Source organism: Eublepharis macularius, chromosome 7, assembly GCF_028583425.1.
Source record: "Eublepharis macularius isolate TG4126 chromosome 7, MPM_Emac_v1.0, whole genome shotgun sequence".
Lineage (NCBI taxonomy): Eukaryota > Metazoa > Chordata > Lepidosauria > Squamata > Eublepharidae > Eublepharis > Eublepharis macularius.
Window position 1 is genome coordinate 73,325,804 of NC_072796.1, and position 16,239 is coordinate 73,342,042.

Genomic DNA, 16,239 nt, shown 5'->3' on the forward strand with positions numbered 1-16,239 from the left:
GCTTAAGATATCATGTTAATTATTTATGCTTTAATTCAGAAAAGTTTCATCTATGTATTTGGCTTTATGCTAATTTTCAAATTTGCGACTACCATACCCTATTGTATCTGTTTTCATTGATTGTCTTAATGGTTGATTATATTGTATTTTTGCTCTATGAATGTCCCAGGTATTGACTATATTGTATTCACTTGCAGCATGTAACGGCGCCTTGGATCTCAATGAAAAAGATGGATGATAAATAAATAAATAAATAAATAATAACAATAATAACAATAAGCTGAATTTTTGTTCTAGTGTGTAAAAAGGAATTAGAAACAGAGCTGGAAGGGTACCAATCATCATCTAGTCCAACCTCCTGTATAACGCAGGAAATACACAGCTATTTCCCACTCTCACCTCTATCTGTGACCCCTGCTATATGCCCATAGAAAGGCAAAAAAGCTCCAGTATCCCTGGCCAAACTGGCCTGGAGGAAAATTATTTTCTGACCCCAAGTGATGATTAGCATTACCCTAGGCATATAAGGAACGGCCACAAGAGCCCAGCACTGGCTCATCCCTTCATGCACTCCCTCTCCTGATCATATTAAGTCATATAATCATTATGGCTGTCAGGTGACCATTTAGCGTCTTCTTAAATTGCCATCATTATGTATTTTGTTAATTTCTGGCCCAATTCTGGTAACTGCTATTTTAAAATTTAACAGCAAAAAGTATACAGAAAATATTTAAGTGATTCAGAAACAGATTCAACTAAAATTGAAATGAATTAACTTCAGCTGAAATGTAGCAGAAAATGTAAGCTTCCATGGTTTGATTCATATTTTCAGATCCACTTTTTTCATTCTTTTTTTTAAACTGTAATATGTTGTTGCTAATTAATCTCAAACCAATATTAAGAGAACGTACTCTATATCTAATACCATGGATGGATTAGATTGTTCTTTGTCCTGTTCATCATTATAGAACAAAATCTTTCTGCTGCTTACCACAACATACTGAAAAAAATAGAAAAGAAAAACTGTTAAGACATATATTCTTACAGGATGCAATAAAAGGTAATTCTAACCAATTTCCATTCGTCTGTTCATACAGAGACTTTGTAAGTTAATTAAAGCAAAACCACTTAAGTAAATGTGCCCTACTCAGTTTAACTCAGCAATTATCATTAAGGACCATGCAGTTCTCCAGGGAGAACTGCAAATCTTAATGGACAACCTGGGGACAAATGAGAAATATTTGAGATTTTACGCAGCCTTTCTCCCCAACTGCAATTACTTCTAACTGGAAGGGGAGAAAACAGAGTTGCACTTACCAGTAACTGTTGTTCATTGACATCTTCTGTGCAGGCACACATGGGACTGAGAATGCACAGAAGTCACTAGGGGGCGCTTGTCTCTCCAGAACACATGTGCGGGCGTTTTCCTGCCAAAACCAAGTGACTCTGGGAGATGGTGCTCCTTCATCAGTTCCTCCTAAGCTGCCAGCCCTCCAGATACAAGAAGAGCATCAGCAGGATAGGAGGGAGGGTATGTGTGCCTGCACAAGACATCAATGAACAACAGTTACTGGTAAGTGCAACTCTGTTTTCATTGTCTGTCTTTCTGTGCAGGCCCACAAGAGAGTAATAAGCCCCTTACTAGGTCATGGGTATGCTGTTCACTTGAACAATAATTGAAGAACTGCTTGTCCTACTGCTGCTTCTCTCCGCTCTAAAATATCTAGCAAATGGTGTTTTACAAAGGTATCAACCAAAGACCATGTGGCCACTTTACAGATGCCAATCAAAGAAACTCAATTCATCAAGGCTGTAAAAGATGCCTGTGATCTCATTGAGTGTGCATGGATTCCCAATGGGAAAGGTAAGCTTGCTGTCTTGTAACATAGTTGGATAGCCCTTACTACCCACCTACAGATAGTCTGGGAGGTAGCTCTTTTTCCCTTATTGAGACCTGCATAACATACAATTGTTTGTCTCCTCTGAATGGTGCAGTACGTTCTAAGTAGAATAAAATGGCCCTACAGACATGTAGGATGTGAAGTGATTGTTCCGCTAAAGATGTGGATGATGGAAAGAAGACTAGAAGCACTACCTCCTGAGATGTGTGAAATTTAGATACTATCTTAGGTCTAAAATCTAGACTTGTTCTAAGGACCACTTTCCCTTGATGAACCTTTTTTTTTTTTTTTTGAAAAAATTTTTATTGGGTTAGAATCCGTTATTTTTACATTACATTCAATTTTCCCAAAATTTTTCATTTCTAACCCCCTCCCTTTCCCCCCCTTTTGTTGACTTCCAACAGCTTTCCCACCCTTTGTCCCTTTTCCCTTGCTTCTATTAAATTCCTCTGTCTAAAACAGATATACATTCTCCATTATATTAAGCAGTACATCCTTAACTACTTTTCTTGTTATACACCTAAACTGTAAGTCTTTGTTTCCATCTTGGATAAACAATTTATCCCATTTTCCAGTTTTAAATATTTCTATATATCATATACCTATATATCATAAACCATAAAAATCTTACATTTAAATCAAACAATTTGACTTGTTCTCTATATATTACTCATTCTATCTTTTTGTGGTAATTCTATATAGCTCATCACATAGTCAATCAATTTGACTCTTCTGTACATTCAGTTTGGTGCATATAAATCTTATCAAAGAAAGAAAATATTGTTGGTTATTCAATCCTCGTATTTAAACCTTATCATTAATTATTTTCTATCCATATTCTATCTGTTAACCTATATATATCTATATATATATCAATCTGTTAATCTAACTGTTTATAAATCCACATTTATCTCTTCCTCCCCCGGTAAAGTCACCCCTCTCTTTTATACTTTTATTATACTTCAGTAGTTCTCAAACTGCCACAGTTTTCCTCCCACCTCCCATTTCTTCTCCAGATATTGTTTCAGCTTCTCCCAGTCTGTGTTAAACTGCCCTGAGTCCAGATTTCTGTTTTCTTGTCATCTTGTCCATTTCTGCCATGTACAGCAATTTGTAGATCCAATCTTCAATAGTTGGCACTTCTTGTACTTTCCATTTTTGCGCATACAAAAGTCTAGCTGCTGCTGTCATATAAAATATCAACGTCCTATGATGGGCTGGAATTCCCTCCATTCCCAAGTTTAGTAGCAGGAGTTCTGGGTTCTTATTTATTTGAAACTGTAAAATTTCACTCATTTCTCTTATTATTTCCCCCCAGTACTGCCTAGCTACCTCACACGACCACCACATGTGATAGAGGGAGCCCTCATGTTTCTTACATTTCCAGCATTTATTAGAAGTATTCAAGTTCCCTAGCGCAATCTTCTTTGGTGTCATGTACCAACGATAAATCATTTTGTAAATGTTCTCTTTAATATTAGTACATGTCGTTATCTTCATTGTAGTTTTCCACAAGTATTCCCATGCCTCCATTGTTATTTCTTTATTGAAATTTATAGCCCATTTCACCATCTGTGTTTTAACTATCTCGTCCTCAGTATACCATTTCAACAGTACTTGGTATACCTTGGATATTCTTTTCTTGTCTTCTTTAAGAAGGGTCTGCTCTAGTTCCGAATTCTCTGTTCGTATGCCCCCCTTTGCAGAGTCCGAATTGTATAAGTCTCTAATCTGTCTATACTGGAACCAATCATAGTTAGGTGATAGTTCCTCTTGCGTCTTTATTCTAAGTTTAGATACTTCAGTTTTAGTTATTTCTTTGTACGTTAAACATTGTTGTTCATTATCAACAGCTCTCGGGTCTATCACCTCGTATGGAACCACCCACAAGGGGGTTCCTTCTTGTAGGTAAATTCTATACTTCTTCCAGATTGTGTATAAACTTCTCCTTACAAAGTGGTGCAGGAACATCGAGTTGACCTTTACTTTGTCATGCCATAGGTATGCGTGCCATCCGAAAAATTTTTTATATCCCTCTAGGGCTAATAATTTCTTGTTCTTTAATGTCATCCACTCTTTCAACCAAACTAGGCAGATTGCATCATGATAAAGTCTCAGGTTGGGCAGTTGCATTCCGCCTCTTTCCTTTGCATCTTGTAAAACTTTTACTTTCACTCGAGGCTTCTTGCCTGCCCAAACAAAATCTGATATTTTCCTCTGCCATTTTTCAAATTGTTTAGAGTCTCTGATGATTGGTATTGTCTGTAGCAAAAACATTACTCTTGGTAACACATTCATCTTAACTGCTGCAATCCTGCCCAACCATGACAGGTTCAGACTATTCCATTTGATCATGTCTCTCTCTATCTGAGTCCATAATTTTTCATAGTTGTTTTTGAATAAGTCTATATTCTTTGCAGTCAGTTCAACTCCCAAATATTTCACTTTGCTTGTTACTTCACAATCCGTTGTTTCCATTAATAATTGTTGTTTCTGCTTAGTCATATTTTTACATAGTATCTTTGACTTCTTTTTGTTGATATAAAAACCTGCCAAATCTCCAAACTCCTTGATCTTATCTATCACTTTTGGCATGTTCTCCAATGGGTCCTCTACAATTAACATTATATCATCCGCGAATGCTCTGACCTTGTATGAATAGTCCTTTATTTTTATTCCACGAATTTCCTCATCTTGACGTATTTGTATCATCAGAATCTCCAATACTAAAATGAACAACAATGGAGATAATCCCTTGATGAACCTTGAGAAAAGGAGAGCCAGACCGCAGAGCAGTGAATTCACTCACCCTTCTGGACATTTTGATCGCTATCAAGAATGCCACTTTCATGGTGAGTGACCTTAGCTGGCATGTAGCTAATGGCTCAAAGGGTTTGTTCATTAATCTTGTTAACACCAATTGCAGTGACTATTGTGGTACTATCTTGGTTACAGTAGGGTACAAGTTTTTTAAACCTTTAAAAACATTTAGATGTATGGTGAGAGAAACTGTCTTCCTATCTATAGGAAGGTGGAATGCCGAAATGGGTGCCAGATACACCTTGACTGAGGAGTTCGACAAACCCTCCTATTTTAAATAGAGTAGTAACTCCAATTTCTGTGCCAGAGAACAATTTGATGGGTCTAATGATTTGAGTCTCGCCCAATGAGAAAATCTCTCCCATTTGTAAACATAAGATCTCCTGGTAGAATCTCTTTTTGTATTCAGAATCATCTCTGTGACCTCTTCAGTATTCTTATTGTTGGATCAGCCATGCACTCAATTTCAGTCTGGGTAGACTGTGATGTAGGACCCCTGATACTGTTGTAAGTCCAGCTCTAAGAGTAATCGATGTATCACCTCTTTGGACAGTTGTATCAAGCAAGGGAATCACGACTGTCTGGGCCAGTACGGTGCCACAACTATGATGTGGGTTTTGTCTGTTTGGGCCTTGTTGATCATGTGTGTAATGAGGGGAAGCAGATAGAAAAGGTGACCTGTCCAGGATATCTGGAACGCGTCTCCTAATGATGTTTTTCCTATACCTCCTCTGGAACAAAACAGGGGAGCTTTGCAGTTTTCCCTTGTAGCAAAAAGGTCTACCTGTGGGAAACCCCATTCTACAAAGACTGGTTCTATGTAAGAACATCTTATTTCCCATGTGGTTGGATGAGCCTAGTTTGCTTAGAGTGTCTGCAGTGACATTGGTTGTTCCTGGAATGTGGATGGTTTGGATGTTCACACCATGCTGGATGGTCCATTCCCAGGTCGTGATAGCTTCCATGCAAAGTCTTTTGGAAGCAGTGCCATCTTGCTTGTTCAGGTAATACATCACTAAACAATTGTCTGTCAGTATTTGGACATTTTTATTTTTCACAATATCTGCAAATGAGGTAAGTGTGTAATGAATAGTTCATAATTCTAACACATTTATATGTAACTGTCTCTCTTGTTTTAGCCAGCTACATGGGTATAGAAACATCTGCAATGAACTCCCACCGAGACAACGATGTGTTGGTGGTAACGGTAAGATTACCATTATCTTCTTGAACCCAAAGTCCATACTGGTAAGTAAATGGGTATCCAATGACCACCATGTCAGAGACCTGACGACAGCTCTTGGGATTGTGTATTTCACAGTTGTAATTTTCTCATATACAATCTGGCCATGGGCGTAACCATTGTGGTTGCTGCCACAAGGCCTAATAAAGTCCAGATGGATTTGGCCAATTGGAATCTGTTCCTACTAAATAGCCTGACTATGCCTTTGATATGAGCTGCTCTTTCTACAGGGAGAAAAGTCTTATTGGCTGTACTATCCAGAACAGCTCCTACCTATGAGCTGGACCTTCCTGGATCAAGTTGGACTTCTTAAAGTTTGTAAGAAAACCTAGGTTTTGGCAAGTATATACAATGATCTTGTAAAGATTCTTTTGAGGGCACAGAAATGAGTTAATCGTCCAAATATGGATATACAGAACACTCCAAAGTGCATAAGTGTGCCATGATGACCGCCATGCATTTCGAAAACACCCTGGGGGCTGTGGCTAGGACAAAGGGAAGAACTTGGTACTGCTAACTTCTACCATTGCATGTAAATCTGAGGTATTTTCTATATGAGGGGTAGATGGCTATATGAAAATATGCATCTTTCAAGTCCATCACCGCAAACCAGGAATTACTGGGTATGAGTTGCTATACCATGTTCAGAGTAACCATTCTAAATTTTTTGACAGAGACAGACTTATTCAATTCTCTTAGAGGATACTGGTAAGGCTGGTAACGGTACGAATGGACCCTGTAGGATTGTTGTTGACAATACGAAGGCCTCTGATTAGATGTTGTTTCAGAGAGAGGATTCCATATGAGCACGCCATTTTTCTATCTTTGCACTTCTTCTTTTTTAAATCAATTTTTATTGGATGAGATAACGTACATTCCACACATTCAATAATACATAGTATAACTTCATTTACCCCCTATACTGGTATATATGCCCCCACCCCTTCTCCCTCCCCCCTTTTCCTTTTTGACTCCCAACAGCACTATAAGCCCTTATTTCTTATCATTATCCCTATTCTATTATTTGTTTCTATTATTAAAGGTAAAGTTCATACTTATTCTCTGTACATCTTAATAGTTATCCAGAGACCACAGTTGTCCTTTCACATCCCAGTTGTTTTCAAGGTAGTCCTTAAATTTTCCCCAGTCATTCAAAAATTCACTTGGATCTTGATCTTTCAATTTTCTTGTCATTTTATCCATCTCCGCCATGTACAACAGCTTCTGAATCCAATCTTCAACTTCTGGTATTTCTTCTCGTTTCCAATACTGTGCATATAATAATCTTGCTGCTACCATCATATAATATACTAGCGTCCTATCCTTGACACTAACTTTTTCCATATTTAAACCTAACAACAGCAGTTCCGGGCTCTTCAACAAGTTACTTTTCTATCTTTGCACTCCTGAGACAGGTATTAATCTGTTTTGGTTGAAAAAAGAGTCTGTCCTTCGAATGGGAGGTCTTCAATCCTTATTTTGTGTCTCCATAGGTAAGGCAGTGGAACGTAGCCATGCAGGCCTGCACAATACTATCACTGATGCCAACCATCTGGACGAGGAATCCACCAAGTTATGTCCTGTATTTATTTGCTGTTTTGACAGCTTCAACATCTCCTGGATGACTTTCACCAGGACTTTCTGGTCCTCAGGTAGGCGGTCTATAAAGGTGGTCATCTGGTTCCATAAGCATTTTTTTTAACTTGCAGTCAGAAAGCTAAATATAATGTTTATTAGACTACAATCAAAATATCTGCAAGATTCCACTAGATGAATAGCGATCTAGCTACATAGGAAGGATACATTCTGGAGCCAGATTCCATCCAGAATGACGCAATGGGCTTCAGATGGAGAAGGTTGACAGCGGTCTCATAACCAGGGCTAGCACAGCAGCTCCCAGGAGGAAAAACATTCCAATGCTCACTAATGCCATGATGACCACCATCCCAGCGGAGTAGCCTCCAAAGTCATCACCCATTGTATGGAAATCATGGGGCAAGTCCCACGTACAGAAATGCTGGGACCAGTCGGTTACAGCAAGCAGGGGCTGGTCTTGATTGTAGAGAAGGAATCTTATGCTGTACAGCTCTTGTACAGGTATCATTGAGGCATGCTAGAGTGGAAGGACAGCTCTTGTACAGGTATCATTAAGGCAGGCTAGAGTGGGCCGCATCTCATGGTCTCCCATGCCCATGGTCAAGGATTGTGCCATGGTTGGACTGCAAATGATAGGGAACCTTTAGAGGGCCTTGTATGTGCTGTTGTCCCCTACTAGTTTCACCTCCATCTCTATGGTAGCTGTTTGCTGGGTGGTCTGTCTAGGATCCAAGGTGTCAAGAGTCCATAACTCATACCAGCAATAGGGAGGGCGGAACCAAAGCCTCCATAAGAAAATCTGATAGGCCCCCATGATTGCTGCGTAGTTGCCAATTTTAATATTTAGGCCCAGTTTCTTACCCTCCTTGCAAAAGGGAGTTGAATATGTTCCCTGTCTTGCCTGCCTGCCCTGCGCTCCCTGCCTTCATCTCCTCAAGTTACAAAGGATGACGGAGGCAGGTGTGCAAACAGAAAGGAACATACATCCTCTCTAGTCTTATATAGATTCTCTGTCTTCTTAGATGTTGAAGGAACGGAGGCAAGCTTCTCACACAGTGATATCATTTCAACGAAACTTTTGATGATAGGGAAGGCAACATTGGCGAGGTTACCTGAGTACAGGTGTTGTAGAACTTTTAGTTTTGGCTTGGTAGAAGCAATTTCAATGTCAAGAGATTTTGCCACGCAGAGTAGTTGCTCTGTATATAGGCTGTAGTCATCAGTGGGGGGGGGAGGGGAGAGACTGTCCCTTGGTCAGTGATGGCTTCGTTGGGGGAAGGTTCTGATGGGGCACTGAGGCTCCTATCGGGAGAGTAGTGGTCCTGTTCTGGTTCTGACCATTGATAGGCCAAAGATGACTTGGACATCTGGTAAGTATGCCTGTGTGTTCTTGTTTGGGAGAAACATTTGAAGGTGGAAGCCACAGACTTAGTTCTGTATGGTTCTCCCAGATCCAAGCCATGGTGGTCCCTGGCCCCATGGAGGCCCGCCTAGCCTCAACTACAGCCAGGGCATTTTCAGTCCTGGCTCTCACCTGGTGGAACGCTCTGTCTGCTGAAATAAGGGCCTGGCAGGACCTACTATCTTTTCGCCGGGCCTGCAAGACAGAGTTGTTCCACCAGGCATATGGTTAAGGCTGGGCCTCCGCCGGCCTGTAAAAAAGGGGTGTATAAAACCCTCCCTGTGAAGGCTGTCCACCATCCTGTTTTAAATGTGTTGTTTTTAATTAACATGAATTTTAATTGTATTTTAATTGTATTTTTAATATGTTGCTATCTGCCCTGAGCCTGCTCGCGGGGAGGGTGGAATACAAATTTGAAATAAATAAATAAATAAATATTGAGATGGTTCAGAATGCTGAAACCAGCTCCGTCAGGAGTGTGAGCAACCAGGTTGTTGGGTTTCCTGCGTTTCTGGCCCGGGAGTCAAATGAGACTGTGGCTTGATTACCTCTCCTTCCTCCAATAGTGGTGAGGGTGAGCAAGAATGCATAGAGGTGTGGCGTAGTCACTCCAGTCTCTGGACCTCAGATGCCAGTTGAAACTTTTTAGGACAAGGTTTGTATTTCTTTCCCTGCAGGTGCCGTGTTTTAGCCCTGGCCTTTTTTTGTGGCGGTTCCGAGGGCTCAACAGAAGGTAAGTCCTGCTTCTCGACTCCGAGTCCTTTTGGGTCCAGGTGTCCAGATCCGATTGATGTCAAGTGCTTATTATATTTCCAAGGTGGCAAGTCCAATCATCAAGCCAGCTCTGACAAACTGGGGGAAATCAAAGGCAGGTGGATTCGGGGTTGAGACATCTCTATCAGACTCTGGGTTTCTGGAGTCAGGTGTTGGGGTTGGATCTGAACCAGAGCGGTCGGATCCAAGGAGCTTGATGCCCTCAATGTCGAAGGACCTATTGGATCTGATTCCTGTTGACTTTGGACGGTTGGATCTGGAGTCGGTGTCAGGTGGTCTGACAGCTCGGTGATAGCAGAAGATTTTGCTGCTTTAACGCCAGGACTGGCAAATGCCACCAAAGCCCACTCTCATAATAAGGCTTTGAGCCTCATGGCTCTTTTCACCTGTGACTTCAGCGTGAAGTTCTAGCATTGTTTGAAGGCTGCCACATTGTGTCCCTCACCAAGGCAAGTCTGACAAGAAGTATGTCCATCTGTTCAGGTCATCTTCGTACAGCATAGTGCACAGCGTTGAAAGAGAGCTTTGTCAGTCATTTCGACTGATTTACTCACAAAAAAATTCAAAGAATGTAGGCCTACTCTATCCAAGCAGACCGCGGATCGTTAGAGTCAACCCCTTCAACCAATGGTGAAATAGAAACTAAAGGTGAAGGGGTGTCGTCTCCTAGAGTCATTCGGTTTCAGCGGGAAAACGTTTGTGCATGCGGTCCGGAGAGACGAGCACCCCCTAGTGACTTTAAAGCTGTAAAACCCGCACTTTTTGGCAGGCCTGCGCATGCACTGTCCCATGTGGGACTGCACAGAAAAACAATTAACAGTTATTTTATACTACCCATCGCACTCTGAAAATAAAATCCCAGATCCTAGGTCTTTCCTCTGGTCCTTATAAAGTGGTACACAGCAAGAAGGAATCAGACCTAACATAAGGAGTTGGCTGATGGCCGTCAGGCACAAGGTGTTTCACTGAATATATTCCTGTGATCTGTATCTCATACATGCATATCATAAACATGCTTTACAGAGTTGTCTTGTCAGAAGTGCTGTTCAATTCTGTTTTTAAAACTTGTGTCTTGAGGGTCACTGCTGACAATATTGCATACCTGGTAACAGCACTGGATTAAATGACTGTAAGAGATTCAATTATATAAAAATTTGCTTCCACATTTTATAGCAATGTGAAACTATTTCGTAAGCTATCCTAAAAAGCTAAATTAGTCACATCTCGTGCTAAAGAACTGCACCAGAGAAGTGAAACTGAAACCATCACTGTATTCTTCCTGTTCAATGTCTTGTGCTAGCAGAAACATGAAAACTAATATAGAACCTGTTATAGTACTGGCTTATGCTTCAATGAAAACAAATACCTGTTTCTTCCATCCATGACGTTTTATATTTCCTTTGTTTGGTATAGAAAGCCAACCCTCCATTCTTGACTCTGTTTTAAAAAAATAAGTAACACTTTAATCCTAGAAAAATATTTTTGATAAATAAAAGATAACATTCATGCAGCCAACAGCAGTTACCAAACAGATTGGTAAAGCAGAAACACAAGACACAGCTAAACAAAACCAAGATTGAAGCATTTATTCATGCTTAATCACAAATCCATTTACTATAGCAATACAAACTATTGCATGATGTGCGTCAAAGACCTTTTTTTACTGCTAACATTCAATACAGTTTCAGGGGAAATGTTTTGAAACATACAAACATGACTTGGGTCTAAAACTGTGCTTCAGGATAAACAGTGCTACTGAAAATATTATTAATATAATTTAATACTGGGGAAGAAAGCAGATGAAATAAACAGCATGAAGTCAGCAACTGAAAGTCACAGTTTACATGAAAAGAAGAAAGCAGAAAAGCAAACAAAAGTACCAAAGTGTCCCATTACTCACAGAAGATAAGAATAGAAGATAAATAAATAAGGAATGCAGGAAGAATCAGCTAGATATAAAAAGTAAGAGAGAAGCAGTTTATTTGGTTTTCAAATGACAGATTTTTAAAAATCTGTGGCAAGATTCCTATATAATTATTAAAGTTAATAGAAAGCAGATGAAAAGAAATGATGCTTATGACAACAAATGTTATTACATTTAAAAGCCAATTGATCAGCCTGCTGAATATGAACTAATTAAAAAAAACCCTTGCCCAATACTTCCCAAGTTCTGATCAGTGGTTCAGAATTAAAAGATTTTAATTTTTTTAAAAAAATAACATTGTGGTATACACTCTGGTCTCAAAACTAATCATAACTTAAGTACATAAAACCAGTATCTCTAGAACAATTTTTATACATCTTAAACATATTCCGTTCTCTGTACTATGCCCTCATTAACTAATACAAAGCAGGTAGGCTTAAGAGATGCTGTGTTAAATCTGCAATGCAGCATACTATAGGAAGGGAAAAGACACATCACCCATGCTGTATCACTTAATCAAAACTTTAAAGTTGTTAACACATGGACTAGCATTTGCATGGCGGTTTATTAGTGGGTTCTGTAACAGGCATAATCTCTATTTAAAGTATAGGGAAAACACTGCAATCTCCCAGTATTCTGTTCCTGAAAGTAGGCATCCCCCAGAAACTGCAGAGACAAACCTTGTCAGAGGGAAGACACAATGAATAAAGCAAGCAATAGTTTTTTAAAAAAAAAATCAAACTACATGTATTTTCTATTATATAATTCATTATGAAGTTATAATCAACATACTGGATTTGATAACATTGATAATTTCTGCTTATGGAAGGTGGTTGGAGGAGATTTTTTTGCTATTTCCCCTTTCTTGTGGTACACCTCCATGTCCTGGGGGCTTACTACCTCCAGGAGCATTATTTCGGGCTGCAACAGGAGAGGGAGGCAGAGATGTCACAGTCTACCAATGGAAATCTTTCCATCAGTGGAGATCTTCAGTAGGATTCAAGCCAGTTCTTCCTCACTCTCTACATTCCAAGTTCATGAAAAGGTTTTAACCTTCCCATATTAATACATCTGAACTAAGGATGTCCAATAAATTGAGGGATTATTAGATTGTTCATTATTTTGTCATCTCGTCACTGTTGAACATAAGAAGTACAATCATGGACCTATTACCAGAACATCGATATTGATGTTTTTTTAAATATTAAAAGGATAAACTGCAGATAATTTAGAATAAACAAAAATTACCATCTATTAGAAGGGAATGCCATTTGTAACTAATTCTTTTTCACACCCTACTATAGTAACACATCAACATTACAACTAAAAAAGCCTCAAAATAAAAGATCATTTAAAATAAAATAAATTCATTTAAGTATAATTACTTGATCGATTAAAAATTGCCAGCCCAGAGTTTAAAAATTCTCCAGCAATATAAAGAATGTGACACCAGATGCATAGCATCTCTTTTAGTTCTCAAGAACTGAAGAATGATTCAGCTTGAATTTCCAATTCTTTTAAAGTAATCTGTAAACAGAGAACTAAGAAAAAAGTTCCACCTTTGTCAGAAGCCTTATATAGCAGATGCTAGAGTTTATACATATTATGTTATTACATTGTTAGTCATATGACAAGATATTGTGTTAAAGTGAAATGCCTGCAATTGAAAATTACATAATTTACAAGTTTAAAGTCACCCTTGTTTCCAACAAATGAGCTACAAAATGCAAATATAATCTACAGTAATCAAAATTAACAGAACAGTGAGGATAATGGCAGAGCTAAAGCTTTCCCATAAGCATAACAGTAACTGTATAGAATTATCTAAGTGGGACTTCAAACTTTTTAACTTTGTAAAAAGAGCCATTATGGAATTCTACATCCTGTCTTAGGGATCAGAGTCTTCCATTGTATTATCTTCTAACCATAACTGCTATAGGAGAAATAAAAAACAATAACAATCAATGAATAAGTTTAAAGTTAAATAATTTGTTATTTTTTAAAAGGCAACACCTTGTGTAACTATAAAATGAAGCACACAGAACATGGTCAGGGACGATAAAACTTTTACGCCTCTTACCCAGAACATTCCCATCAGTTTCATCTGGCTGCAGGCTGGCTACACTAGTAGAGTCCATGCCTTGTTGTAGGTCTGAAATTTTGCTACGCAGTTGTTCTATGTCACTCTCTTTACTATCCAACTGCATCTGAAGTTCATTCCTATATGTAGATTCTTCTACAAGTTGCTGTAGAAAATATGAGAATACACTGATGACAATGACAGTCTCTTATATTAAATAATTTGGTAATAATACATGTAGCACTAAAATTGAAATCATGAAACAAAACACTGATTACTGATTAGGTATTCCAAGTAATGTAAAAATATTAACAATCAGTATAATAATTTAATCAGTATAATTATGTAAGTATAATTATTTTTAATCACACGAAGCCTGAAAGGGAGATTCTGGAATACTTGGTTAATCCTTCCATTACAGAGTGATGTGGCATACAGCCCCATGAAAACCCAAAGTGAGAAAGTGCAAAAAAAGGAGAGTAACACAGATTACTGCTGCTGCAACTGGAATGTAGGAAACAGCCTGTGGGCAATATGCAAAAAGGAATTATGATAGCGTCTGAAAGGTTCTTCCCGTCGATCCATTTCAGAATGGCAGGATGGAGAGCTTTCACGGCTGAAATGTCTTGAACTTGTTCTAGGACTATGCCTACAAATTCTCTTGGCCAGAGTACTTCAAGACTGCCCAGCGAAAGTCTGGATATTACAAGGCCACTGCATTGCACTGCAAACCATGGCCACAGGAAACAAAAAGGCTATTAGAGAGAAAAATGTGTAAAGCGTTCTATGTTACTTCATACTATTTTCCTGGCTACTGCTGTATGGAGGAGGAACAATCCCAGAAGAATAGGCTGCCGTAGTGCTGAGCAGCACACACTCTTCTCTGAGAGGACAAAGCTGTCTGGCGATTTAAGTTTATTGATGCTCCTATATCTCAATGGGTCGAACAACCATCTCCTTTTAAGTTAGCATATTCAAACCATTTTCACCACACTGAGGTTGCATCTCAAGTGCAGGATCTGCACCCTAACAAATAGATCCCAGTCTCTTCCCTAGATAAAATCTAAGGAAGTGCCAAGAACTATGATTTAAAAACGAACTATAAATGAACTAAATAAAGGAGATGGTTACGAACCAGGCAGAGGAGAAAGGTACTGCTTGAACTGCTTCCATCTGTAGGTGGGAACAGACTGGAAGCAAGCTGCTCTCACCTTCAGCAAGGTTGTCTAACTTCCTGTCTACAGTGCTCAACTTCAGAAATATCCCTCTGTCGATATATATTTGCTTAGGCAAGGATACCAAAAAGAAAAATGTATAATATAATTTTTTAAAACAAAAATCACGTTGGTATCTAAGAACTGTATAATGTGGACCATTGCATGTTAGTCATTATTGCAGGATTACACAAATGAAAATGTCACATAGTTTAACTACAAAGTCTTACCGCTTGCATTTCATTAAGCTCCTTCTGGTATTTTATAACCATCTGATTAAATTTCTCCTTTTCTTGGTTAAGTTCCAATTGTAACTTTCGGTTTTCTTTCTCTTTTTTCTTGAAATCCTGCATGTTTACTTTCTTTCTATCCAATTTAAAATCTTTCCGATTCATAATCTCAGCTAGCTTGTTGACAGCCTGTTATATTAGCAAAGAAAGATAAGCAGATTTGTAGATGTTAAAATACAAATAAAAATATATAGAAGAATTTCATTTTTCACAACTCAGCTCAAGTAAGGAGATAATACATTACCTTGCTGAATATACACACAGTCTTTTTGTTCTGCTGGTAGGAGGGTATTTTACTTCCCCCCCATGTTTTACATGGTACCTCCAGTGGAAATTACTTTAACTATTAAAAATACTTTAGACTGTTTTATTCTGTTCTCCCTCCATGTGATGCACGAGTTCTCCTTTCCCTCCCCTAACTTTAACCTAGCCTCCCTAAGAGGAAAGCTCAGCTGAGCAACAGCGACTGGCCCAGATAATTTAATGGCTAAGTGGGGATTTGAATTCAGATCTTTTCAGACCTAGCCCAGCACTGTAACTACCATAGTGCACTGCCAGTCACAATTCTATAAAATATGAACAAGTAAAGAAATAAATATATGGACCACAATAGGAGCTGTTGCTACTGAAATAGTTCCAGTATAAATAGGACTGTGAATAGAAATTGAGCTACATATAAAGAAGGAATGATGCACTAAATTGTAAACTTTAGTAAGAAAATGAAAATAAATACCTGTGTTTTAAGGGTCCTTTCATTGTTCAGGTTCTTTTCATACTGCATTTTAATGCTGTTGACTTCCTCCTCTTTCTTTAGTTTATAGTCTGTTAAAAATTAGGCATTTTGACATCAGTTCAGTTGTACCTCATGTAATTTCTCCTTTCCTCTATTCTGAAATATTTATCTGAAAAATGTGAACATGGCTAAACTAAGGGACCAATAAGGAATGAGGGAAAGTTGAAAACTATTTAGAAATTGCCCATCTCTGCTTTCCATT

The 16,239-nt window shown here is 38.6% G+C and overlaps 1 protein-coding gene across 3 annotated transcripts in view; it reads right to left on the minus strand.

The window, feature by feature from the left end:
* The window catches only part of ROCK1 (Rho associated coiled-coil containing protein kinase 1), a 277,707-nt gene that overhangs the window by 34,014 nt on the left and 227,454 nt on the right, over positions 1–16,239 (minus strand). For all 3 annotated transcript variants that reach the window (XM_054984452.1, XM_054984451.1, XM_054984450.1), the window contains 5 exons: positions 15,978–16,066; positions 15,185–15,373; positions 13,741–13,906; positions 11,103–11,173; positions 912–1,000 (listed from right to left, as the gene is read on the minus strand). In XM_054984452.1, coding sequence (XP_054840427.1) covers positions 912–1,000; positions 11,103–11,173; positions 13,741–13,906; positions 15,185–15,373; positions 15,978–16,066 — 604 coding nt within the window. The remainder of the gene's footprint in view (positions 1–911; positions 1,001–11,102; positions 11,174–13,740; positions 13,907–15,184; positions 15,374–15,977; positions 16,067–16,239) is intronic.